General features: G+C 48.7%; 1 protein-coding gene across 11 annotated transcripts in view; it reads left to right on the top strand.

The window, feature by feature from the left end:
• The first annotated feature begins 2,693 nt into the window (after positions 1–2,693).
• znf384b (zinc finger protein 384 b) overlaps positions 2,694–27,445 on the top strand; it is a 30,993-nt gene continuing 6,241 nt past the window's right edge. For 7 of the 11 annotated variants that reach the window (XR_011183418.1, XR_011183417.1, XM_069183133.1 and 4 more), the window contains exons 1-8: positions 2,694–2,784; positions 10,821–10,857; positions 11,044–11,111; positions 12,184–12,463; positions 12,706–12,834; positions 13,953–14,140; positions 17,082–17,158; positions 25,601–25,825. Coding sequence is in view for 9 of the 11 variants with exons in the window: in XM_069183133.1 (XP_069039234.1) it covers positions 11,046–11,111; positions 12,184–12,463; positions 12,706–12,834; positions 13,953–14,140; positions 17,082–17,158; positions 25,601–25,825 (965 nt within the window). In the remaining 2 variants the exon portion in view is untranslated. The remainder of the gene's footprint in view (positions 2,785–10,820; positions 10,858–11,043; positions 11,112–12,183; positions 12,464–12,705; positions 12,835–13,952; positions 14,141–17,081; positions 17,159–25,600; positions 25,826–27,445) is intronic. The other 4 variants (XM_069183137.1, XM_069183136.1, XM_069183138.1 and 1 more) reach the window with 2 other exon arrangements.

Raw genomic sequence — 27,445 nt, 5'->3', positions numbered from 1 at the left:
CTCGGAAGCTACTTTGTCCACATCCCATTGAAAATTTCCTTTGACCTCACTGAGACAACCGTGAAAGCAGCGAGGAGAGAAAGCTCTCCCAGGAGTCTCCCATCCAGGTACTGGCCAGGCTCACACCTGCTGAGCTGCAGTGGGGCTGCAGGGTGATGTAGCTGCTGGCCATAATGAACGAAGACTCCCCCTCTCTGGTGGTCGTGGGGGGGGGGGGGGATCTGCCGGAGTGCAGGGGAACCTCGCCCCCCCTCGTTCTCTGGACAGGAACCGACTCTGTGAACTTTCGGAGGGCCTGAGGCCTGCAGAAGACATAACCCCAAGCCTGTTTCTGCCTCGGTGGGAGTCTGTCCAGGCCTCTGAGGACTTGGGCGTGCCTCACTGGGAAGAAGAAGAAGACCCGAGTTTAAGTCCTGGTCAAATTGGGTGAAGTACTTCCAAGCAGGGAGCTGCGTCACCACGCAAAGGCCACAGAGGATCAGGTGAAGGTTTATTCCACACGGAAAGAACGAGAAAAGAGACAGTGTTTCGGCTGTCGCGCTTTTTTCCCACGCGTGTGAGGTGGTCCACCTCAGGTGTGTGTGTGTGCTTCTTCATTTGAGAAGGCCTCCCAGCCGCAACAACAGTACAATTTGGCTGGGCTGAGGGCCGACCTCCTGCCCATGGAGTGACCAAGAGGCAGAGGAAGAGATGGGGTGGAGGGAGGAACCAGGAGATGAATGCGAGGGAGAGCACGGCATAGGATTGATGATGTCTGGGTAAGGAAATGACGTCGGGAGTGACTGCGAACTACTGCCCGCTGAGGCTGAGCAGTTCTCTCCCGAACTTTTGTTATAAACTTCATTTTTATCACGCACAACCTTCCCGTCGACATAGTTTGAAAGAACTCCTCATCTCCGTTTTTAAATTCACTTTCCGGCCACCCGTGTCACTGCACTGTACAGCAACCCGAGAAAACAACACAGGGTTTGTGACTATCAAAGAAACTAATTTTTGAAATGTAGGTATACGCCCCATTTAGAAAAATACCCTGGGATTCTGGGTTGGGAGAATTATTCGTTTGTCGTTTTTTTTTTATTACCACCTCGGCGCCTCTCGACCTTAAATGGTCTGCCCTTAACTAAAATGTCGGATGGGCTTTTCAGACGGGGAAGTTACCCGGATGTTGCCCTCACTCGGCTTTGTAAAATGGCCGCAGCTAGGTTTTTCTCCTCGGCAAGATAGCTGTAATTGAAGTACTTTAAACTAGTGATGAGGGGCGTGTGCGTGGGGGATTTAAGAAATTCGTTGCATAAGTGCATCATCAAGTTACTGGGTAACCGACAGCTGCAGTTGTCCGGCTGAGGAGCTTTTCGCGTTTTATCCCATAGAGCCGAGACCAGAAACGGTTACACCCTCAGAAAAACAAAGACTACACGATAGGTTTTATTATTCCGTCTTTATTAGCTTATTGGCTTGGGACTTCTCCAGGTCATGTCATGGAAGAAAAATCGGCAAAGAGACATGAATCGACATGAACATCCGTTATTTATGACGGGGGTTCTCATCGATGCTCAGCAATCTCTTTTATGGCCCCAGAGAGTTCAAAATACTTGTCAAACAGTTCTTTAGGATTTTACCGTTTCTGTGAAAGGCCGTTTATCATTAACGTAAAATTACAGTATCCCCATAAATTATTTTTTGTGGAAAACTCATTCACCAATATAACATTTCAATACTTCGCAGCACCAACGTAGTGTATTAGAAAATAAAATGTCTATATTTATATTTTTTTAGTCACAGAGATGGAGGAAGCAAAATAAAGAATGTAGCTAATATTTTCACGGCGCTTAGTTTCTGGCGCACTCTGATGACGTCCCAGCCTTTTTTCGGCCTTAACGTCGCAAAATGGAGCTTTTGGTTTTCTTTCAGGGACACTATGTCTGTTAGTGCTGCCTGCCTGCTGGTAGAAAAATAAAAATCTGAAAATTCGGCGCCGATTTGGTTAAAACAATAAAGTGTCTGGATCTTAAATATACAAAAAAGGACTACAAAAGCAACATCTTCCATCAAACCGGACGGAGTACCTTGGCGCCAGCTCACATACTGCTGTACACAAGATGGGCTACCTTCCCCGCCCTTTTATTTAAACGTCAGAAATACAAAAAAGGAGACAAAATATTAAAACGGATACAGAAATAAACACACTTCACAGCCAGAGGCATTCATAATCATAAAAGCTGAAAATGAAGCTTTTTACCTATTTTCATTGTACGTCTTGCCTTTTGATTCTTTAAATTTCTAATAGAATTTAAATAAAAAAGGAATTCTACCTTAAAAGCATCAATAGAGGGAGCAGTATTAGACCATTTACTTGATGAAGTATTTCGCCAACATAATTAACAAGTTAAAATAAAATCATATCCTTTATCCAAATCAGGTCTACCAAAATATAAAATAATATCCTTTCAATTTAATATTTACCTTTGAATGTTTAACAATAACATTTTGCAAATCTATCCAAGACAATGTTGGCTATCTTTCGCAGGCGTGTGTGATTTGACCTCACTCTCAGGAAGTGACGAAGCATTCCCCGCAGTATTCGACCTTATCTCCCGGAAGTGTGGCGTAGCGCGAGCCAGCGTCGAGCTGCCTCTGGAAAAAAAAACGAAAAAAAAAGAAAAAAAAGTCCTCGCGCGGATCTGGGCCCCCGAACAATCCGGGGATTTTGGACCAAGTTTCTCACCGGCCCGGTTTCCTCGGCTCAAGCCGCCGCCGGGGGGAGGGAATCCGCCACCAGCTCTGGTAATTTTCCCCGTTAATTATTCTTAATTATCCTTATTTTTGACCGTTTAATTAGGAGCCGCTTCGTCTCTGTTTCCCCGGAGCCGGAAGTCTGCAGCCCCGTGCTGCCGAATGAGGCTGCGGCTCTCCTCGCGCCGGGGCTCGCGCGTCGTCGACGGTTTTTTTTTTCTATCCGTGAGTTTTTTTTCTTTTTTTTTTCTCTTTTTTTATTTTCGCGCACAGAGAGACACACGGAGAGAGAGGGAGGGGGAGAGAGAGAGACAGATCATTGCCGGAAGTTTTAAAAGAACAATTGTTTGTTTTGTCGGTCTCTCTCGCAATAAAGGAGAAAGAAAAATATTTGTTTTTGTTTTGTTTTTTCCAACCCCCCTCCCTCTCTCTCTCTCTCCCGAAAGACGTTCCGAAACAAAAGATACAAATTCCCTGCACCGACCTTCCGAGAGTGAGCGGGAAACGTTAAAATTAAATTAAATAAGGAATTACGACATTCATTATCATGATTTTCGCTGTAATTAGTGTTATTATTAGCAGTGATATTATTACTTTTCGGGTGGGTGAAGCACGGCGTGTCTAGCCCCTGAGAAATGGGAGGTTTATTAGTTACCTCATTACTATTAGTGTTTTTTACCTTCCTTTGAAACCCTGACTTGTGTGATCAATATAAGCGGAGAGGTTGTGCATTATGTTTTTAACATTTAATAGTGATAAACGGTGTGTCACTAAGTTTAGGCTCCTAACCGGTGACCCTAATGGGCCAGTTAAGACCAGTACTCGGAGCTCAATGGGAATAATAAGGTTGCTAACATTAGCATTCATTTGGAGCAAGTTTTACATGGGCACAAGCATCATTTACATTCACCCACATCATCGTGGTTATCCTCTATTGATCCCCTATTGGCTAAAGGCCTCCCAGCAATTCTTCCACCAGTGGGTCTGTATTGGCTTTTTTTTTTGCATCTGCTGCCAAAGAAATGTGTTCTATAGGCAGACACAGAAATATGTGCTTATATGGATATATTCCACATAGGTCCCCACGTATATCTAAAAGCAGGTATACAGTGCCCCCCCAAACCTAACATTGAGTTTTCCCTGTCGTATACACGAGAAATCGGAATTCCCATAAAACAAATGATTCTGAGCTCAGGAGGTCAGCTTTTATTTTGAGGATATGTTTTGCAGGCCCACTTAAATCCGTTTTCCACCGGAACATGGTGCTGGGTCAGTCCCCACCCCAAAAAAATCAGGCGATCATAAGTATTGGGACACGTAAAACCTAAAGCAAATTAAAGACGGGAAGTCGTATTTTGTTGCAAGTCCCTCGCTTGTGATAACTCCGTCGAGCCCCGGTCCCATGGACATCACCAAACTCAATAAGTTCGGGGTGTTTTTTTCTTACAAGATCCTGTTCGTATGTCTATTATTTATATAGATTATTAATAATTTTGGAGCCCTGCAGGGGCAGGGCACTTGCTCAGGATGGGTGTCGACCGTAAGCAGCTGAACCTGCTATATAAAATAGCCGGCCAGTATATTAAACACATGTAGTATTGATTTTTACCTCGTTTTTAATACTACTTGTTAACTCATCCTGCACATCACATTTCTGCGGTGAAATGTCTGCTGCACAACCTGTACTTATGCGCTCGTCCATCACATTATATTAGTCATCACAGGGACTAGTGAGCAGGAAGGGCCGCCTCAGGTCGTGATTCTCACAAACTCTCGCCCATAGAGAGACAGGCAATTCGCAACATTAATAGTGACCGTACAGTACTTTCAGTTCAGTTTTTCGTCATGTGCACAAGTGCAATAAAATGCTTATGTGCATGTGTGCTCCAATACAAAGACATAAAGGAAACGCTAAAAACATAAACACAGAACAGCAGCAGTAACAACAAGTTAAATAACATACAACTTTAAAAAAAAAGTCAGACAAACAGTATGAGAATAGAAAAACCAGTGTGAGCCAGTGGTGGGGTGGAGTTCAGTGATCTGACAGCTTGCGGGAAGAAACTGTCTCTGGATCTGGAAATCTGTGCCTTTGTGCTCCTGTAACGCTGCCCAGAGGGGGGAGAGAAGTGAGAAACCAGGATGACTGGTATCCATAGTGATACCTTCGAAGGCTGTGTCAGGAGTGATTGAGAAATGAGACTCTTGTACACTGCCTGCACAGTCTGTGTGTATGCGCACTGTGTGTGCTCTGTGCTCTCTGTGTGTGCTATGCGCTCTGTGTGCTCTCTGTGTGTGCTCTGTGCTCTGTGTGCGCTCTGTGTTCCTACCTGGTTGTGCGTGTGTGTACCTGTACCTTCCTGATTTTGTGTGTGTGTGTAGACTGTTGTCTGCAGCAGACACCCCCAGTTTAAGTGACTAATATTGCGGAAGGGGTGCCGAATGTCCATTAAATCACAAAACACATTATTTCAGCATAAAAACACTTATTACATAAGAAAAATAACTGTGAATATAATATATATATATGTGCCTCCTGGATTATTTGATTTCATTTTGAACTATTACAACCAACACAGTCAATGAGAACGACTCCTGTGCCTTTTTCCTGATTGTGTCATGAATATAGTGTAGAAGATTTGCCCAAGCACACGAAACCCACACTTCAGGAATAATATCGGAGCCCTGCAGGGGCAGGGCACTTGCTCAGGATGGGTGTCGACCGTAAGCAGCTGAACCTGCTATATAAAATAGCCGGGCCAGTATTTAAAACACATGTAGTATTGATTTTTACCTCATTTTTCTATTTGTGTATTTTGTATTTTACTTATTTTCTATATCCTTTGTCTATTATTGCGGGAATAGTTCGGTATTTCTGATTTTCACAGACAGAATTCCCCTTTGGCAGATTTTGGCTGTTAAACGGAGGGTTTGCTGTGGGTTAATCTGCCACTCGGTCCTTCCAGCCTGACTGCTCCGTGTCAAGCTCCGCGCTTTAAAGACAAATCCTGCACTTTCCCATGGTGTTTTGTTTGAATTCCACCTGTGCTTTTGGATGTGAAATTCCGGGACATGCTTTGAGTTGTTCCAGTATTAAAAGAGCTGGAGGAATAAGATGGTTATGGTCTCCACACGTCTGAACATTGTGGGTAGTTCTGCTCCTCGTTTCACGAATCCATCTAACGCTCATGTGATTGAGAGTCAGTTGGGATTACTAAATAGCCAACCTGCAGCTCCTTCAGCAAATCACCTGTAATGGCTACATGGACACACAGTTTTCAATGTATTCAGCATAACCGCACTACTAGTGTATATATTGCATACACCATGGACACATAGCAGCTCGACTCATATTGAGCTTTATTCCGTTTGTATTTGTACTGTTGTGCATTTGAGAAATAAACTTTGTTTTGATTTGATTTGATTTGATTAAGAGCCTGAAATCGTAGGTTTCCTTACAGAAAATAACATTGCCTTGTCCCAGGTATGATATCTCTTCCAGCGTATGCATGGGACTCTTATATAAATGAAATGCATTCTTTCTCCAGATGCCTCTGATCTCCAGTTTTAAGTATGTAAAGTCACAGGTCTTGCTAGCATTTGTTTTGTAGCTAATGGAATGATTTTCAATTAACTGGGTCCATCATCCAATTAATGGTTGATAATGATAGATATAATTATAATATATCATGACACCCGAAGAAGGCTTCACAACCGAAATGGTGTTTTTTCTCTTCTCTTTTCAGCGTGGAATAAACCTATTACTTGTTCCTTTGCAGACTATATTATAATTATGATAGATGTTTATAGTAGTGCAGTACAGTGGTATGGTAGGGGGCATGGCTACCTCACAGTCCTGGGCTCAGTTCCTGGGGTGCTGTCTGTGTGGAGTTTGTATGTTCTCCCCGTGTTCTTGTGGGTTTCCTCCCACAGTCCAGAGACATGCTGGTAGGTTAATTGGCTTCTGGGAAAACTGTGCCTCTGTGTGTCCTGTGATGGACTGGTGTCCCATCCAGGGTGTACCCTGCCTTGCGCCTGTTCAAGTTCAAGTTCAAGTTTATTGTCATTATACTCATATACTGGTATATGGTATAACGCAATGCTATTTAGCTAGCTCTCAGACATAAGTAGTACAAAGAAAAAAAACAACAATAACAATACAATTGTATAACAAAAGAAAGACAGAGACAACAGGCAGTGTGCAAAAACAACAACAGGCAATGTGCAAAACAGCAAAAAGGTAACAGGTTATGTGCAAAAATATGCATCAACAGAATAAAATAAAGGGATAGAAATTATGGGGAGTGAGCTTTTGACATGTATGGTAGAGGTAGATTTACAATGTGTGTTTGAGTTTTTGGTAAGAAAGAAAGGAAGAAGGCACTGTGAGGTTCAGATCATAGGTGAGAGGTGAGGTGAGACTGAGAGAGGCTGAGAATTTAACAGTTTGATAGTGCGGGGGTAAAAACTGTCTCTGAGTCTGGTAATCCGGGCCCGAATGCTCCGGTACCGTTTTCCAGATGGTAGCAGATCATAAAGTCTGTAGCTGGGGTGTGTGGGGTCTTTGATGATGCTTAGAGCTTTCCTCAAGCGCCGTCTGTCATAAATGTCCTGGATAGATGGGAGGGTAACCCCAGTGATTGGGCAGTTTTCACCACCCGCTGTGGGGCTTTGCGGTCAGCAGCACTGCAGTTGTCATACCACACTGTGATGCAGCCTGTCAGTGTGCTTTCTGTAGTGCATCTGTAAAAGGTAGTGAGGATCTGGGGACATATCCTAGCCTTCTTCAACCATCTTAGGAAGTACAGGCGCTGTTGCGCTTTCTTGATCAGACAGGTGGTGTTGAGAGACCATGTGAGGTCCTCGGTGATATGTACGCCAAGGAATTTGAAGTTACTGACCCTTTCCACTTCAGTTCCGTTGATGTGGATAGGGGCATGTCTGGTTTGCAGTTTCCTGAAATCAACGATCAGCTCCTTGGTTTTGCTGACGTTGAGGGTGAGGTTGTTGTCTTCACACCACGTTGTAAGGAGACTGACCTCCTCCCTGAAGGCCCTCTGGTCATTGTCTGTGATCAGACCTACAACTGTGGTGTCATCGGCAAACTTGATGATGGGGTGGTGTTGTGTTTGGCCTTACAGTCGTGGGTATAGAGGGAGTAGAGCAATGGACTAAGCACACACCCCTGGGGGACCCCAGTGTTCAGAGTTAGTGTGCTGGAGGTGTGGTTTCCAAGCCTGACAGCCTGAGGTCTGCCTGTCAGAAAGTCCCGAGTCCAGTTGCAGAGGGTGGTGTTGAAACCCAGTGCACTGAGTTTCTTGACTAGTTTCTCTGGGATGATAGTGTTAAAAGCTGAGCTGAAGTCGATGAATAGTAGTTGCTTGCTGGGATAGACTCCGACTCCTCCATTACCCTGTCCTGAATAAAGAGGTTCAGAAAATGGATGTTACACATGACGTACAGCCACGTATATTATGAAAAGGCTTTTTGAAAGATTGGTGGATGCAGGCTTCTAAAGGAACCACATGTTTATTTCATACAGCAGTCCTGATACAAATGAACTATTAGCACTAAAGTCTGTCTTAAGTTATGGAAGCCTCCAAGCTCATCAAGCCCTCGTTTGGCCTGGCTTGTGTATCCGATTCCACCTGGGATAGGACACCAGTCCTACACCGCTTTGCCCTGCCCAGCAGGTGGTGCTGTTGCCAGCTCACACAGCTGTGGGGACCGCGCTGAGCACACAGGTGATACAATAGCAGCGTGCCTCCTGGAGGCTGGAGCACAGCTGTCACACGTGTGGTGGACAACGATAAAGAAATAAAATAGCCTTTTTATTTCTCGTTAACATAATGAACCATTCTTTATGATCTGATAAGGCCTTGCTAGTCAGTGTGTTAAATAGTGTTTGCTTGCATTGTGGTAATGTAATGTCCTGCATGAATTGCCTTCCTAAAGATGGCACTTCTGTCCTCGGGGAACCCCAGTGTGAGCATCAATACAGTCCAGACAGCTGTAGAACTCATAATAGAGGGGAACTGCAGTCCCAAGTTTTCAGGCCTGGTATTACATCTTGGTAATGCAAATAAATTCTTCGGCGTTGGAGAAGAAATGTACAGGTTTCAAATAAAGCACAAAATCACGAGCCGTGTGAAAGTACTGTCAGTCGCCATGTTGTCACAAACTCGCACTTGAGTCCCCACGAACCGCGAAGTGAAGCGCTGATCGCTGTGCTGACTGATGTGCTGTGATGGACGAGCGAATAGGTACAGGTTGTGCAGGAGACATTGCACCGCAGAAATGTTCCAGCGTGATCTGCAGGCAGAGTTAACGAGAAGTATTTGTCAGCGGAGTCTCGAAAATGAAAGCCTTATTTCTGTTGGAATAAAAGAGGTGTATTCACAAGCCTGCTTGTTTACAGTGTAATAAGGCTTTTTTTACATTGTGGTTTGGAATGCACTCGTCAGTGCTGATTGGTTCTAACCCCAAAATATAAGAATAGCGTTGTAGTTAACCTTTAATAGTAAGACGTCCACCATCTTCAGATCCGATTATCAGAAACACTTAGATTGAAAATCGGAGGTGGTTTTGTTTAATGACTGATGGCAGTGTTATAATGATGCACTGACAATCTAAAGGATGATTGCTGATTGGTCCAACCCTTTTAACTTAAAGAACATTAAAAACAAAGTAGGAATATGCCAGCAGCCATGTCACCCTCCAGCTCCCAGCTGGCAGCCCCACTGAAACTCAGCAGGTGTGAGCCTGGCCAGTACCTGGATGGTAGACGTCCTGGGAAAGCTAAGGTTGCTGCTGGAAGAGGTGTTAGTGGGACCAGTAGGGGGCGCTCACCCTGAGGTCCTAATGCCCGAGAATGGTGACAGGGACACTATACTGTGAACAGACATCGTCCTTCGAATGAGATGTAAAACCGAGGTCCTGACTCTCTGTGGTCATTAAAAATCCCAGGGCATCTCTCAAAAAGAGTAGGGGTGTTACCCCAGTGTCCTGGCCAAATTTCCCCCTGGCCTTTACCAGTCATGGCCTCCTAATAATCCCCCTCTCTGAACTGGCTTCATCAGTAGGGCATTTTATCGCCGTACTCCCCACCTCGCCACCTTTGCTCTTCTAAGTCTGCTCTCCTTATTGTCCCCCCAAGCCCGTCTACATTGTATGGGCGACAGGGCCTTCTCCTGTTATGCCCCCAAGCTCTGGAACTCTCTGCCCAAGGATATCAGAGAGTCACCTTCTCTAAACTCCTTCAAATCCAGACTCAAAACCCTCTTCTTCAGAAAAGCCTTTACTGAACTGGTTCCATTCTACTCCCCTCTGCTCTTCTTAATACCACCTTCCAGGGTCTCCTCTATTGTTATTGTTGTATTGTTGTAATTATAATTGTGTCCTATCTTGTGAAATCTTCTTATTTATTGTTGTAGTCTTATTATTTATTGTTATTGTCATCCTGTAAAGCGCTTTGAGAAGCCACCTTTAAAGGCGCTATATAAATAAAGTTTATTATTATTATTATATTATCACTCTGCTCTCCTCCCCACTGAGAGCTGGTGTGTGGGGAGAGGAATGGAGCATCATCCAGGTGGGGCTGCACACTGGGGGTGGTGGAAGGGATCCCCATTACCTGTAAAGAGCTTTGAGTGGAGTGTCCAGAAAAAACGCTATATAAGTATAAGTAATTATTATTATTATTATTATTATTATTATTACTACTACTAATTATTATAGGGAAAAGGTCCAGCTGTGAGGCCATTTGGCCCATCTTGCTTGTTTGGTAGTTAATTGATTGATGCAGCGGCTCATCCAGCTGTTTCTTGAAAGAAGGCAGGGTATCGGCCTTAATAACATGGCCGGGCAGCTTGTTCCACCCTCCCGCCACCCTTTGGGCAAATGCTTTCTGCGTGTGTTTACAGCCGAAATCCAGGTTGTGACTAGAATCACAAGAGAAACAAGTTGCGTCCAGGTTTCTGCGAGCACAGAACTTCAAGTTGACTGAGCTCTGGAGTTTAAATGACTTACATCCTATATCTGGGTAAATATCCCAGTAAATCCTGATACACACTTGATTTTTCTTTCAGATCCATTTGAAATAACAGCCTTCTCTCAAGTATTCAAGTACGTAAGCATTCAAGTATTTCCCTTTCCAAGTTTTTACCAGGCCAGCTGCTTTGGTCCCCAATATCTCTTCTGTTGAAATTGGACCCTGCTTGAATTCTGACCGTTCGAATGAAAGCTCTTTCTTAGAGAGAGCTCCCTGTGTTAATCAGGCCCTTTGCGTTAACGGATTTCTGTTAATTGCAGGAATGATGGAAGATTCTCATTTTAACTCCTCGTACTTCTGGTCTCCAGTTCCCGCAGTGCAAGGACAGGTAACTGTATGACTTTAATTTTGATCTTTCCTTCCGCTGCGTACACCAGCAACCACACAGCCAGCACATCTGTCTGCGGAAGGGCTCTGCAAATCTGTTTACACCCCAGCTGAGATCTGCATTGCCGTTAAGAGAGTATCGCAGTCCTCTGCCGCTGGTCAGATTCCTTCGGGACTGGAAAGACTGGGGTACGTCAGGGCCAGGGCCGTGGGTCGAACTCTTCCTGCCGCGCAAGGGATCGGGCCCTCGGTGGAGGTGTGTCTGATCGGACGCACGTGGTTAGGCAGCACGCAGGGCGCCTGAGAGCAGGAAGAGGAGGTCGGTGGCGTGCTTGGTGTGGGAGGAAGACCCGGGAGAGCTTGTGTTGAGACCGGAGCTCCCTGGATGGCTCACCCGCGGGAACACTGCGCACAGTTCGGGCCTGCCTGTCGCGCAGAAGGGCGCAGATCGCCGAGAGAGGCTCTCGGCTCTCAGCCGTGATTCTGGGGGTCTCTTCTGTCACGCAATGCGCGTTCAGTCACTGGGGCGATCGGTCCCTTCGGTTGAGCCGCTCTGCTCCACAGCCTGGGGAATCCAAGGGCTTGATCCCAGGGGGGGAATGTTGAGGAGTAGTGAGAGGCCGGCAGAGATCGCCGAGCAGGATAGGAGCTTCGAGGACGGGAGATCGCCGAGCAGGATAGGAGCTTCGAGGACGGGAGATCGCCGAGGAGGATAGGAGCTTCGAGGACAGGGGGAGATCGCCGAGGAGGATAGGAGCTTCGAGGACAGGGGGAGATCGCCGAGCAGGATAGGAGCTTCGAGGACAGGAGGAGATCGCCGAGCGGGATAGGAGCTTCAAGGACAGAAGATCGCTGAGCAGGATAGGAGCTTCGAGGACGGGAGATTGCTGAGCAGGATAGGAGCTTCGAGGACAGGAGGAGATTGCCGAGCAGGATAGGAGCTTCGAGGACAGGAGGAGATCGCCGAGCAGGATAGGAGCTACAAGGGGTGGCGGAGATTAACGACACTGCAGTGTTAATGTGCTGGAGGGTCCAGTCGGTGTCTGTACTAACTCAGTGTTGCTCTCTGTCAGATCGAGAACGCCATGTTCATCAACAAGATGAAGGAGCAGCTGGCTCCGGACAAGTCGTCCTCGTTTCCTCACGGATCCTCGGGACACTACCCGACGGCCGTGCTCACAGTGCCCGGGCCAGCGGTCACCATGGAGACGGGGTCGGGTGGGAGCGCCGGGCGGGGGACCAAGCAGGAGGGGGGCAGCGGCCCCTCGCTCGGCGGGGCGCACCTCCACCCACCACACACTTCTCAGAACATCACGGTGGTGCCCGTGCCCTCCACTGGGATCATGACGGCAGGTAACTGCACCCCGCTGTCACAGACCCCCTCTTTTCCAGTCCAGTCTGGACCCCGCTGTCACAGACGCCCCCTTTTTCCAGTCCAGACTGGCGTTTTTTCTTTCTTTTTGTAAACCTCCCAAGCTGACCTCTGTGCCCCCCAGACAGGGCATCGAACTTTACCACGGTAGACCCCCCCGCTGTCCCAGTGTGAAAAGAGTTAGCTGACGCCCCCCCTTCACTCTTTCTCTCTCTCTCCACAGCGGGATTGGTGATCACTACCCCCTCGGGGGCCCTGGTGTCCAGCCCGCCCTCCTCCTCGCAGTCCTTCATCACGGGGCACCCCACCACGACCATGATCGTGTCCGCGCTGCACCCCCAGACCCCCAGCGGTACGCAGGACGGCAGGCGAGAGGAGGAGTGTGTGTGTGTGGTGTGTGTGCGCGCGCGTTGCTTTTGGAGGAGCCTATTCCGGACTAAAGCAAGGCCTTTTCCCGATGGGGGGCCAACTGGGCGCCCCTTTATCTCCGCCGAGCCTCCGTCGGAGAGCGGGGCTGGGCCTCACGGCGCCCCGGTTCCCACTGCGGCAGTATCTGAAGTCTGCCGCGCTCGGGTTTCTCCCAAACCCACCAGCGCGGCGTCGGGGCACTGGGGTCCCCCAGAGTTTAGGGTCTCGCCCACCCTCCCCAGGAAGAAACGTTTTTCTGATCAGGTAGTTCAAGTAGGGAGCATGCGCAGGCTGCAAAGGAGCAAGAAACAGGTTTATTCCACGAAACAAGAGAAGAAAAGAAACACAGCGTTTCGGCCGTGGAGCCTTCTTCAGGTGTCAGAGGTTACTATAGTCGTATAGTCAAAGACAGTCCTGCAGGTCGAGCTGGAGCTGATAGAGACGGGCTGTCAAGAGGTGTCCTGACAGACGAAAGGCAGGTTCTCGATTTCCTCAGACATGCAAAAAACACTTTTAACCGCAGGAAACAGGAAACCTTGCCAAAAGGACTCTAGTCACATGTTTGTCTTCGTTTTGGGAAGAATAATTAAACACAGAAATGGACTGGTATAGGTTAAACAGGAGTTGCGGAAAAGGGCGTTTGGCTGGAGCAAGCAGCCTAAATTTTTAGCAGTTTCGATCGCTAAAGCGCTTTATTTTATACTTTTATAAATATTTTGTAATATTTCAATGTTTGCCACAAGAGCACAGGAGTGTCTTCTCTCTCAGCTCTTGTAGCTTGAATGTATCTGCAGGGTCGTTATAGTGCTGCGAAGCTGGTCAGCTCAGGACAGTATATGAAGGCTCTTGTTGTTACCGACAGGTGAAAGGTTGAAGTTCGCAGCGATGGGCAAACGCCAGGTGACGAGATGGATTTCGTGCCGGGTATAAACGTGGGTTCTCATCTGGACGGGGGGGGGGGCTTATGTGTGGAGTTTGCATGTTAGGGCCGCTATGGGCTTCAGGCTGTTCGTCCTGCACTGTGTGTCCACGTGCGCTCACCCTCCCCTTCTGTCTCCCCAGACAAGCCGAAGACGGAGGAGGTGGCCCAGTCGGGCTCCGCCCAGGTGGCCATGCAGACGCCCTCCAAGCGCGGGCGGAAGAAGAAATCGGTGTTGCCGCGGGCGACGGGGGCCGTGGGGGTGGGCGGGCACAGCCTCGCGGCAGGAAGTGATGCGCTCATCCTGGCTCACCTGGCGGCCGGAGGACAGGTGACTGCTGCTCCCGAGCCAGTTATCACAAGGCTGGCCACGAGTGTCTTAATTCATTAACGAGTTCCAGGGCACAGGCAACGCTGAACTAATTCAAGGTGGTAAATCAGCACCGAACCCTTTGTGGATCAGTACTTGAATTGTTTAATAAGCACAGTTTAATTAACTAAAAAAACTGTAGTCTAAGATTGCATAGTCCTGTGTTTTGGGGCCTCAGTAACTTCTATATTTCACCTCAGCTGAGCTCTTATTTAAATCGAATCTTTAACTGACCATAATATGTTTGACTATAGTAGAGTAGAGGAGTTTGTTGCCGTATGTACATCTACATCGGAATTCTTATTCCCCCTGATCTCTCGGGACGTACACAGTACAGCACACGACACCACGCAGTGTACACAGTACACAATAAAAATAACAACAGGAGCAAGTGCAGAGCGCAGAGGTGCATTGAGCTGTGAGGCACTGCACAGTTAGCTGTTGAGGATGTGCTCTGCAGCTGTTCTGGAGTCTAGAGGTCTGTGCTTTAACAGTGCTGTACCGCTGGCCAGAGCGCAGGGGGGGAACAGTTTGTGGCCGGGATGGCTGGGGTCTTGAATGACGGATCGGGCTTTATTTTGCGACAGCGGATGGTGTGAATCTCACCGATGGAGGGTAGATCACATCCTTGCTGCAACCCTTTGTAGTGCGTCTCTGTCATGCCTGGTAGTAGTTTAGTGGCCCATTTTGGTTGCTCTTACTGCACATGGTGCATCAAAAAGTCAGGGATTAAAGAAACGTTGTAGTTCGGCTACTGATTATTACAATGATTTAGTTTCATTATCATCATATTTTGGACAAAAGCTCTACAAAACGTGACATTTTGCGTTTTGGGAGTGAAAATGTGTTTGTCCTATTTTTTGCCTGTGAGACGAAATGAAAAATGAGTCATTTAGTATCGGTCCTCTTCTCTGCCTATGTGGCAGGGTCAGTTCTAATTGACTGCCGTTTGTCTTATGGAGCTGATCTCTCTCCTCTGAGCAGGGCAATCAGAAAGGCTTCTCTTAATGAACACCTGTCCACTCAGATCCGAGAGAGTTTATTCAGTGAACAGAAGCAGCCCAAACCGTCCCAGAATGGTTAAAAGGGAACTTCCTCACAATTTTCATATTTCGGGGGTTAGAAAGAATCAGCACTGATGAGTGCATTTCAGACAACAATGAAAGTAAAAGTCACGTAGTAACTTGTAAAACTTCCAACTCAACAATTTAGAACGAGGCAACAAAACTTCCATTGAGGTGAAGCTGCTCTATTACACTTTAACAAGCAGGCTTGTGAATCCAACTCTTTTAATCCAGTAGAAATATTCCTTTTGACTTCGGGGCGGTTCAGACAAATACTACTTACTTGTTAACTCTGCAGATCACGCTGGAGCATTTCTGCGGTGAAGTATCTGCTGCACAACCTGTACTAATTCGCTCGTCCATCCCATTACATCATTCATTACAGGGACTAGTGAGCAGGAAGGGCTTCTTCATGTTCGATTCTCACAAACTCTTGCTCTTGCCCATAGTGAGACCAGTAGTTTGCGACTTACAGTACTTTCACAAAGTTTACAATTTTGTGCTTCATTCAAAACTGATATTGGCTCTGTGCATGAATTACAGTAAACCGTCGTTTAACAGACTTCGCTTTAAGACTTTTTGACAAAATGTGCAAAAGAGGAATTATGTCTGTAAATTCGGAAATATTTGAATAATAGCAGAGAAATGCACAAATAATAAAACAAAGTGAAAATAAATACTACATTATTATGAAATTCAGGAATATCAGTGGTGCTTTCTAGTGTTAAGTCAATACTTACCATAGGTGTTGTTTATATTTCATATGAATAGTCCCCTGTCCTAACCCTATCTATACCCCTTCTCTACATTTTTGTTCTAGAGGAAACAAATTTAGTACAGTGAAAAATCACAGAAACCAGGTGTCGCGCTTGTTGTCCTCCTTTGAACTCTTTCTAAGGCAATGATATCCCTTTTTGCCCTGGGGTGACCAAAACTGAGCCCAGTAGTAAAAAAACGAAGACTTTCATTTAGCACTGCAAATCCGGAGCTCCACCTCCCTGGACTGGAATTCCACACTGCCTGTGGTAGACCACAGCGCTCTGTTAGCGATTTTATTGCGTCTGCAGAATTCAGCTCGACCTGGCTTTTTCGTGTACAAGAAACCAGACTGGCCAGCTGTTGTGCTGATGGGGACACTACACTGTTAAAAGGCGCTGTCCTTTGAATGAGACGTTGAACCAAGGTCCTGACTCTCTGTGGTCCTGGATAAATTCCCCCCTGGCCTTTACCAGTCGTGGCCTCCTAATAATCCCCATCTCTGAACTGGCTTCATCACTCTGCTCTCCTCCCCACTGAGAGCTGGTGTGTGGGGAGAGGACTGGAGCATCATCCAGGTGGGGCTGCACACTGGGGGTGGTGGAGGGGATCCCCATCACCTGTAAAGAGCTTTGAGTGGAGTGTCCAGAAAAGCGCTATAGAAGTGTAAGGAGTTATTGTTTATTATGATTTATAACATGGCGGTTCATCATTTAGGCTGGCAAAGGCCCTGAGGAACGCTCGGCTGCTGAACCGTTCTCACGTTTCTCGCCTGCCGTCTGTGCTGAGAAGGCTGTTCCGGCTGCGGCCGGGGTTTCAAAACCACCTGCAAAGTCCTGAGCTTCAGCACCGAGGACGTCTCCCCGCTGAGATATCCGCGGGGCCCCTCAGAACCGCGCTGCTTCCGAAGCGCCTTCCCTGTCTCGCCATGGCCGTAGAAGAGTTCGCCATCGCCCCCCCTTCCAATGAGAATAGCCTGAGCCCCCGCGACCAGCGAGCATGGGTTTAACGCGTCGGTCTGCGTCCACGGTCGTTTCCCGCCGGATGCTCCCGTCCGCCTGACCTCTGTCCTTTGCCCACAGCACCACACGGCCGACCCCTACGACCTCTCGAACGACGAGGACGAACACGGGACGAAGGACGGCAACAAGTCCTACAGGTGAGCCGCCGCCGACTCCGCACACCTGGAATTAGATCGGGATCATGAGGGTCGAATTCCGGGATGTCCGGTAAAGGCCGGGCTCTGATTACTCCCTCGCCTGTCAGTACGTATAGAGGAAGCGAGGACTTCGCAGCTCAGCGAAGGCCTGAAATGAGCTTCGATTCGTTTTCCTGAGATGACACCCAGGAAGACACATAAGGCTTTTCCCTCCTAGTGCTCCAAACCCAAGCAGTTTGTCGAGAAGCTTTTGTATTGCGAGTACAGCTCCGGTCACTTTCTGTTATTACCACGAATGAACGTTTAGAAGTGACCACTGTATACAGCGTACGTGTACTTTACAGAATATTCCCATGTATGGCACTCGGGCTGTTTTTGATAAGGTTATCCCTGCCTTGAATCCATCTACCTGTTTTCAAGCCGCTGTATCCAGCTCAGAGTTGCGGGGGAGCCACAGCCAATCCCAGCAAGCAACAGGCACATAGACAACACAGACACACTCACGTCAGGGCCAGTTTTCCCAGAAGCCCATTAACCTGCCAGTGTCGTGACGTACCAGTGAGGAGGTTGGGTACAGCATAAGCTGCAGAACTACAGCCAGGGATCTGAAGGGAAACAAGTAACCCCCAAAAGACGCTTGAGAGGAAATAAGGAGGCAGCTCCTGGCCGGGGGAAAAAAGAAGGACCGGTTGAGGAGCCGAAAATATCACCACTGGGCAAAAAAAAACGTTTACAGCCGGCAGTAACCGCAAGTGAGCTGAAAAACACTCCGCTGTGACGGAGCTCTGGCGATAGAAGCTCCGATGATGACGACAGAATCTCTTTTAAGGCAATAGCTGTACGGAGGATCTGAGCGATCAGACCCTGCGAAGCTCGGCGACGGAGCGCTGACGCGGCGGAGCGAAGCTCGTGAAGCCGCTCGGGCCCTCGACGGGCTGTCAGAGTGGACATCCGCTGGTCTGATGGACAGGCGTCCTGACCTAGTCCGCGCGGAGTGAGGCGATGTCTGAGACACCGCGTGCGAATGTTGGGGTTGCCCCTAGCCGCGGCTGGACGTGACTCGGACCCGGTCTGAGTGTGACGGGACCCCCCCCCACACCCACACCCACACCTCTCATTGGCCGATCCTCGGACGTCTCCCAGTGCCGGGACGGGTAGCCAGACTGGAAAGACCTGCTTAATCAAGGGCACCCGCGCTGCCGGCAGGGATCCATGTTTGTTCTTCCGGACCCCCTCCCTCGCCCAGGCACCAAGTATTGCAGGCTGGACTGGACCCTCCACTGGCACTGCCAGACTGGTAAATGGGACGTCTGCGTCTCGTCGAAGCGGGCGCGAGCAAGGAGACGGGGAACGCCGAGGAGGTCCGCTGCCCCCCCGGTGACCGTGGGAGGTGTACGCGATAGCTGACGACGCTCGGCCCTTACAAGGTCCTGGAAAAGTGCAGAGCCAACTCCCGGGGGGTGGTAGCCAGGGTCGGGAGGTGTCGCGTCCAGTGCCAAACACGCCGTCCCGGATAAAGAAGGGGGGGGGGGCTTCTGCCGCTGGGCCGCTGCCCCGAGATTCGCTCGGATCGCGTGCCGGACTCCCTCGAGGCCTCGAGCCTCTCTGTGAACTGCGGGATCATCGGCTGGTTCCCATGATAGCCCAAGCAGGGACCCATATGGGCTCTTAAACGGCGATTTGCCAGTGGGTGGGTTTACTAGGAGGTGGCGGGAGAGCTCCTACCGGTGTGATCTTGGGTTATTCCCAAGGACAGAAGTGCAGACAGAAACGTGTGCTTATTGATGCTCCGTGCCGTATTGACCAGCTGCGGCAGTCCTGCGCCCTCTCTCGGTCTGAAGGAATTGCCTCCCTGAGATCGAAACATCAGACCATAAGTTGGTGAGAAGAGGCCGTTAAGCCTCTGTAGCTCTTCTGTTGGCTCACGTAGCTAGTATATCTTAGTCGGGCTTTTCCAAGCCCTGGATTCTGTTGTGGTTGCCAGCGGTGGCTTGGATCTGGAGTTTCTTGTGATCGAATCATTTTCTGGGCTCCTAACCTCGAGTTCAGGTGCCGACCCGAGGCCAGGGGTCTCCAGTGCTGGCCCTGGAGAGCCCCGATCCAGATATTCTTCTAGGTCACCCTAAATCATCTGTTATTTAAAGTCAAGGGACACTTGTTTAAGCAGTTGTTCAGTTGGGCAAGTAACGCTTCAGTGAGGGGAACACTGGTCCTTTAGGTTTCCTGTGACGTTTAAGTTACTTAATGTAAAGCTCCAGACCTTTAGGGGCGGAGCTGTGGCTCTGTGTCTCAGGATCTGTGTCTGTGGCTGGAAGGTTGCCAGTTCAAATCCTGCGACAGCTGAGGAATCCTACTCTGTTGGGCCCCTGAGCAAGGCCCTTCACCCCAGCTGCTCCAGGGGCGACGTATAAATGGCAGACCCTGCGCTCTGACCCCCAGCTTCTCTCCCTGTCTGTGTGCCTGTGTGTCTCCTGGAGAGCAAGCTGGGGTTTGCGCAAAGACAAATTCCGAATGCAAGAAATTGTATATGGCCAATAAAGTGATCTTATCTTAGAAACTGATAATTTAAAGATTAGTTACAAACCCTGACGGACTGAGGCTCTCCGGGACCAGAGTTACAGACCCCCTGGAGTCACTGGACCGGGGTTACTGGCCCCTAGAGTAACTGGACCAGGGTTACTGGCCCCTGGAGTCACTGGAGCGGGGTTACAGACCCCTGGAGTCACTGGACCAGGGTTACAGACCCCTGGAGTCACTGGACCGGGGTTACAGACCCCCTGGAGTCACTGGACCGGGGTTACAGACCCCCTGGAGTCACTGGACCGGGGTTACAGGCCCCTGGAGTCACTGGACCGGGGTTACAGGCCCCTGGAGTCACTGGACCGGGGTTACAGGCCCCTGGAGTCACTGGACCAGGGGTTCTCTTTCACAAAAGTCTTTCGTTATGAAAATTGACTTTTTAGACTACAGCCTTGAGCTTCGGAGTCCGAGGGAGACATGTGGACTGCGTGTTCACAGCTCTTCCTTGAGCCTAATTGCCCAACAGCTAACCCCTCAGCAGCAGGAGACATCTGTCAGCCAGTGTCCCGGTCCTTTTGCTCCTTCCAAGTACAGAGGCTCAACACTATTGTTTGTTTTAATTGAGTCAAGAGTGAAGAACTGAAAAGAAATTACTTTGGAGTTGTACTTGTCACTCATTTGTTTTCCCCATGAGAAATGATTAGTTTTAGAGTAACACACTGGTGTCTTTCTTTCACAGAGCTGAAAGTGACTTTTAGCTGCTCTCTGCCTTTACCTGCCTTTTCTTATTTCTTTTTCTTGTTTTTACACAATTTTCCACAGCTCTAAGTTCCTGATTTCTTTATTGCTCAACCCTTTAGACAAAGCAGAACTATTGTCGACACATTCTATCCATTTCTGATGATCATTCTAATTTACTGCCACAGTCTGCGCTGCTTTGAATAACACAGATGCCTGATCAAGAGTCTGTATCCCAATGGAGCCCAAGTTATTCTACATGCTTATGTGTGTAAAGTGTACTACTTAAATGACTCATTGAAATTAGTGGCTTTGGAAGAGGCTATACTGCCGTCTAGTGCTCAGAGGACTGATCTGTAGGTTAGATAATCAGTCAGTAAAACTCCAGGCGCATGTAGTTCATTTGATAGTAGCTCATTGATCCAAGGCTTTCACCCAGCTCTTTCTTGGAGGAAGCCAAGGTATTGACTTTAACAACATGGCTGAGCAGCTAGTTTCCTACTCCCACCACCCTTTGCGTACAGAAGTGCCTCTTGCTCTTGGTTTTAGTTGCACCCCCCCCGTAGTTTCCACCTGCGCCCTTTGGCTCGTGTTCCACTGTCAATACCGAAGAAGTCTGCTGGTTTGGCTTTGTGAGTGCCTTTGATGCTTCATGGGGGTCCCCTCACTGAAGGACTGAAACAGATGTGTTTCTTTCAGCCTGTCAGAAGTAGGACCTTCTTCTGTGGACTGTTTTCACAGCAGCAAAGTCGAGCATAATGCTCTGAATGAGGCCCTGCTTTGTACGATTTACAAAAAAACATTCTTTAATTTAAATTCTAGATGTGTACCTTCGTGCCTTAACGTTGTGTTCCTTCCTTATTGCTTGCCAAGATTGTCTCTTAGAAAGCGATACTTAAGTCTTTGTAATCAATAGCTTCTTGAGGCTCAGTGTTTCCCATCTTAAGTCTGTAGTTTGTGTTTCTGCCACCTGCACCATTAACCATTAAGCACCATCTGCCAGGGGTCAGAATCTTGAATTTAGTTTAAATCTTGGAATTTCCTTATCAACGTGTTTAAACTTTGCTATTCCACCTATATTGGCATCATCTGCGACCTACATGACTATAATATATCTTATGCTTTAATTTGTCTTATTACTGTGTTTTACTTGTTAAAAGAAGTTAATCAAGTTAAGTATGCAAAATGTACCTTTTCTAAATGCAAGCTAAAATCCTGTTAAAACACAGAGAATACTCTGTTTTAGTTCTAATTATTGTGTGACTAACCCTATAGATCATTGAAAAGACGATCTGTAATTACTCGGCTTTGTTGCTGTTTTTATGCATGGGTGGTAATTTAGAAATTTTCTAGTGACCCCTGTCGTGAATGTGAATGTCACTTTATAAGTGCAAGTGATGTTGTACCATCAGACCGTGGAACATAGGTGTTTATCTTAAGCGCTTCTGATAATTGTAACGGTTACCTAATCGAGTGATTGTGAAATAAAATTTAAAGCACAAATTAGATTGGCAGAACCAGCAGGCGGGCTGTTCAAGTGTACCGATTCACGCTCTGACTCCTTATTCAGTGCCGCCTGCCTCCCCTGCGTCCATGAGGACCACCACATGGGACAGCAGAGGCTGGAAGTGCTCTTGAGGAGTGTGCAAAACGGGCCTCTTTGCGGTGGGACTGTTTCGGAAAAACTCACCCCTTAGCAACGGAAAACAGTATCAAACGAGAGGAGGGCCAATCCGGCCCGTTTGGTTGTTCCTGCAGTAGCTAAGGGATTCCCAGGATCTCGCTCCAGCTGGCTCATGAAAGAGACCGGGGTGTCTGCTTCCACGACACGGCTGCGATGGTCAGTGGAACGCGTTGGTGGCCCAGGGCCACACCTGCAGCTGACCTGACTGGTCTTTGACTCGTGACGAAAGCACAGCACTGCGTGGCTCGTGGTTCAGAGCAGGAGGGAGACAGACCAGATATTAGAAATGCAGCTCGACCTCTCTGGGCAGGGCGTGGGCAAAGGGCTTCGCTCCGCGGCCGTCGTGTGGCCCTGGGACAGGAGGGCAGGATCTCCCGAAACGTCCAGGCCGCTGGCAGCGATGCCAGCGAGGGATGCGCTCCTGTCCGGTGCCCGGAGGCGATGGAGCTGCCTGCGTGCGCGTGTGTGCATGCGGGATTCCTGTCTTCCTTCTGAGCAATATTAGCACACGACCTTGAGCGTAATACATTCGAAACACATCCGTAGCTCTTTATACGTATGCTCTTTGTTCGACATACGATGAAGCATGTCGAATAACGCAAGCCAATTCCGAAACTCCGAAGAAGCGATAGACAAAGAGAAATTTCGAAGCCCCCGCCAAGTGTCGAGAGAGAAGGGGAAGGCTCGTTTCGAGTGTTGGCGGCACGTCCCGCTAACCAGTCTGGCGAGAGGCTGCACAGGGCCTGTGGAAGGCCTGATCCAGCTCGCCGCATCTCGCTTCGGGAGCGCTCTTACTTTCCAGAGAATATCTGAGGTTTAGACTCGATTGTGGACACTAAAGGTGTTAAGAAAATTAAACATTGTGTACATGTGTGATCACACAAAAAGCAAAGGATTTTATTCCTGAAATCGCAAACTACAGTAGGAATGCTAGTCGTTGTTTCTTTTGTCTCTTTTTTTTCACTGAAAAAAGTAAAAGTAGGAGCGACATTTTCCGGGTCCAGAATGGATCGTCATTTTTCCCCATAAGAAATATTGGAAGTAGCAGTTTTGCTATTTACTTTTTTTTTAAAATGTTGCTGTAGGAAAGGGCTTCTGGGAACAAATTCCATTTGTGAAAAGAGGTAGGGCGGCACACGCGTGTACACGTGTAACTCAACACGTACGCTTTGTTTTTCCTTGCGTTGCTCGATTGTGATACAGTCTAAGCAAAGACCCATATTAATAGTGTTTAGCTTGCTCCATGCACTGGCATGCACACTGCAGCGCTCCCTATGGGAATCAGCAACAGTGCCGTCGCTCTCCCAGTGACTGCGAGTCCTCTCACCCAGGGTCGTGGCTTTGCTAGCGCGGACGGGTTCTGTCCGGTTGGGTCGGGCTGGGAGCGGACCCGGGACGTCATTCGGGCTGGGAGTGACCTTCTAACAAGTCTGAAACTCCACCACTAGGGCTCCGTGCGTTTCCAAAGCCAGACAGCATCGTGGGAGCTGTTTCGGCGGGTGGGAGAGGGGGGGGGGGGAGGATAACTCCCATATCTTCCCGCTTTTCCTGGAATCGTCAGGTACGGCCTCGAGCACTCTGGCGGAAAAGCTACCTTAACTAGCCTCCCTCCCTGAGCCTTGCCTCAGAGCGCCAGGAGGGGACTGTCCTGACCGGTCAGAGGGAAGCTCGTTTCCTCTCGCTCTCTGGTCAGGCAGGGTTCTGACCCAGCCGGCCCTCGGAGGTTCAGGGCTGCGGTCGCTGGATGACCCGTCCCAGACTGGACCAGTCGCCGGCCTCAGATTTCTGAGCCCAGCGGACATTCAGTTCAATTCAACTTTATTGTCATTAAACTTACACAGGTGCATAGTATAATGAAAAGTGTTTCTCATTAGTCACTCAGGTGCAGTATATTAATAGGACAGAAGATAAGACAATAGACAGTTACACAATAGCAATAACAGTAACATGTAATAACATAACATAAATAACATGTAATCAAGTAATCAAAATTGTGAAAAATTCCGCAAACAGAGAAAATATAACAGGACAAAAACAGTGCAAGGTAATTCTTGGAACAGTGCAAAAATAGTGTGGTTAAAAATAGTATGGTTAATTATAAAATATTACGACCAGTACAGTTTTACTGGGCTATCGAGGGGGCAGTACTATTTGGGCTTACATGTGTGTGTAGTGGTGTAGGAGTACAGTCATTGTGGGTACAGGAAGACATAATATGATGGGAGGGAGTGGGGGCGTCACCAACTTGACAGCTCTGGGGAAGAAGCTATTTTGGAGTCTAGTTGTGTGCGACTGGAGTGACCGGAACCTTCTGCCAGATGGTAGGGGAACAAACAAGTTATGACATCGGACCCCGGCCGTGTCACTCGCAGTCGCACTCGAACTTCGCAGTTTTGAAGGATGGTTTGGGGTCTTTTTGTGATGCCGTTACAACTGTTGTAAGTGACTGATGAAGTGTCTTGAAGAATCCCGATACAGCGGGTAACACCTGGCTATTCTCAACGAATCCAGTTCCCGGGAGCTTCAAAACCAGGAGCTGTCTGCCGAGATGGAGGGGTGCGAGATGCAGCGATCAAAGCAAACTTGTTTACTTCGGTTTGCCTGAGTTAATTAAGTTCTGGGTAATTGATTAAGTGTCAATGGAGAGACGAGGAACACAGCATAAAAACAGCACATACGGACAGGAAAGGAGGAAGACACAGGATGAGACAGGAGGACAGAAGGGGAGAGCTCCAGGTTCAAGGTTCGAGGTTCGAGTTAGATATTTGAACCTTGTTAAAAGAGTTTTCTATTCTGCTATTGTCAGAAACTTTGAATCCTTGTACAGAGAACCCCCCAGTTAAAAAACGACCTCTCCTTATTAGTGGGTGTATTTTTAGAATAGGGAGATAGGTTCCCTCTCATTTTGTAGCATCTGGATTTTGCGGAGGGAGAGAGAGATTTAACAGATGGTCGTATTCCGTTTAGGTGATATAGGTGTCGAATACTTGCTAGCAGTCTGGAGTTTTCTGGGTGGTTAGGACATAGATCTCTGAAATGCCTTATTAAGGAATTTTTACAAAGTGTATCTTGCGTATTGTATGTTGATGTTTAGTGTTTGTATTGCCATTGTCAATAAATATTTGTTTAACCTAATGTGCCTGAATTATTACTCTTTTCACCAAAGCTGTGCCCAGTAGCACAGAACTCCCGTCCCTCCAATTATACCAACCACACAAGCATAGTTGGCAAAAATCATCTACAAGCAGGGGGTTGTGACTAGTGATTTATACATGACTGATTTATCCTCTCATCTATTTCTGATGCTCTCTAGTTTCTTAACCCCCGGTTTGTAACAGTATAATCTGAAGATATTCTGTAGTTGGAGAAGAAATGCTGTCAGGCGTGCTAAGGGGCACACTTTCCATGTCTTTCTCTCCCACCGGTGGTAACAGTCAGGGTTTGTGTCCATGTCGGTGTCCCGTTAATCCCCAATTCCTGTCCTCGGCCCTCTCTTTCAGGTGCCGGATGTGCGCCGTGACGTTTTTCTCCAAATCGGACATGCAGATCCACGCCAAGTCGCACACAGAAGCCAAGCCCCACAAGTGCCCGCACTGCTCCAAATCCTTCGCCAACTCCAGCTACCTGGCCCAGCACATCCGCATCCACAGTGGGGCCAAGCCCTACACCTGCTCCTACTGCCAGAAAACATTCAGACAGCTCAGCCACTTACAGCAGCACACACGGTACTTTGTACTCCTCTCTGACGCCTGTCTAGCTGTCCCTGTCTTCTCTCTTTCTCTGGTTTTTGGGATGTCTGCCGGGCTGCTGATAACCCCCGAGGCAGGTGAGCCATGGGAAGCGATGACCTCATTGTTGAAAAGCATTATGGGGCACGCACGCACGCTCTGGGCCTCTCATGGCTCCTGCTCCTTCAGAAAGCACAGTCCCGCCACACCTAATGACTGTGCGTCTGTCTCCTCCCTGCCTTTTGCTCAGCCTCTTTCTTTCTGCCCGCGGGTCCACGACATTGCCCACAATCCCGTGGCGCGGCACATGGAGGGGATCTGGCAGAAAGGATCATGGGAATTGTCGTTTCCTTCCTCTCCTCCTACTTCTTGTACCTGCAACCTCTGCCACCACCACGTCAACCAGCCCAGTCACTCACAGCTCCACAAGCAGGCTGTTCCCCTCTCCCCTCTCCGCTCATCCTCCTGCGATCATTCACAGCGACACGACAGCCGGCGAGCACCCTGCCACAGAGAGAAAGGGGTGTAACGCAGAAATGGGAAAATTTGCCAATCTCTCTCTGTACATCTGTCCTCCCTTCCATCACAGTTTCTCTTCCCCCTCTCCCTCCACCCCCCCCGCCTGACTCGCCCCCTGTCTCTCTCTCAGGCCAGTTTACTCTGTGTCGATCTCTGTATTTGACTCCGACAGCCCACACGCCGTCTCCCCTAGTCTAGACTTACAGCTGAAAGGCTCCTTGAGTAGACACACACGTCGCTCGTCGGGCAGGAAGGCTGTCTGGTGGCCACTAATCATTAGTCCTGTGGGGATTGGATTCAGGTCGCCTCAGTCCTGAAAGGGATTCGGCCGAACGTTAAGCTGAAATCACCCGGATCTGCCGGGGAAACGCGGGGCAGCACGCGAGGACGAAGCTGCGTCGCGTTGGGAACGGGGAATAGGAGGGCGGGCGGCGCTCCTTCGCTCGGAGAGCCGAGGGTGATGGCGGAGCGGGGCGATCTCTTCCCGCTGGGAACGGCCCGTCCCTGGGACGCCCGAGGCGGGAGCTCGGGGTGGGGGAAATCCGATTCGTCTTCGTCTCTGACTCGGTTCCGGGCGCGGGCACCCTTGGGTGCCCAGTAGCCAGCGTGTGTGGGGCTGTGAGTGAGCGAGCGCGCGCACATGGCCGGTCTGCCTCCTTGCTTCCGTCGTGAGATCTAGTGTGGCTGTGTCGACGGGGCACTCTGCACTCGTATTGACGAGAGGAGATGGGGTACTGTCTTCCTTTCAGAGGCTGTGACCCACGCGGCTCTTAGTAGGCAGTGCGGCGGTCTCTTTAAGGCCTCGACAGATTCTCCAGCGCGGTCGTGTCTTTGAACAGCGTTGGCTTCTGTAAAGCGCAGCGATCTTCTAGTTCAGAAGCAGTAGGCTCCTGCCTTGCCTCCCACAATCGCACCTCCCTCTAGCCTGTGTCTACACCGCCAGCTCTTCCTGGAGCCCCGAGGGAAGAGAGCGGGGGCGCGGGCTCAGCTGTGGCGTGCTCAGGTTTCTGGTTCAGCCGATGTTGCGGTGGAGTAAACTGGCTTGTGTGATGTGAACCGGGTATTTATACCTTTCTCTCTCTTTCCCTTTCTCCCCCC

Source organism: Lepisosteus oculatus, chromosome 23 (genome assembly GCF_040954835.1).
Source record: "Lepisosteus oculatus isolate fLepOcu1 chromosome 23, fLepOcu1.hap2, whole genome shotgun sequence".
NCBI lineage: Eukaryota > Metazoa > Chordata > Actinopteri > Semionotiformes > Lepisosteidae > Lepisosteus > Lepisosteus oculatus.
This window is presented reverse-complemented; position numbering and strand designations above follow the sequence as displayed.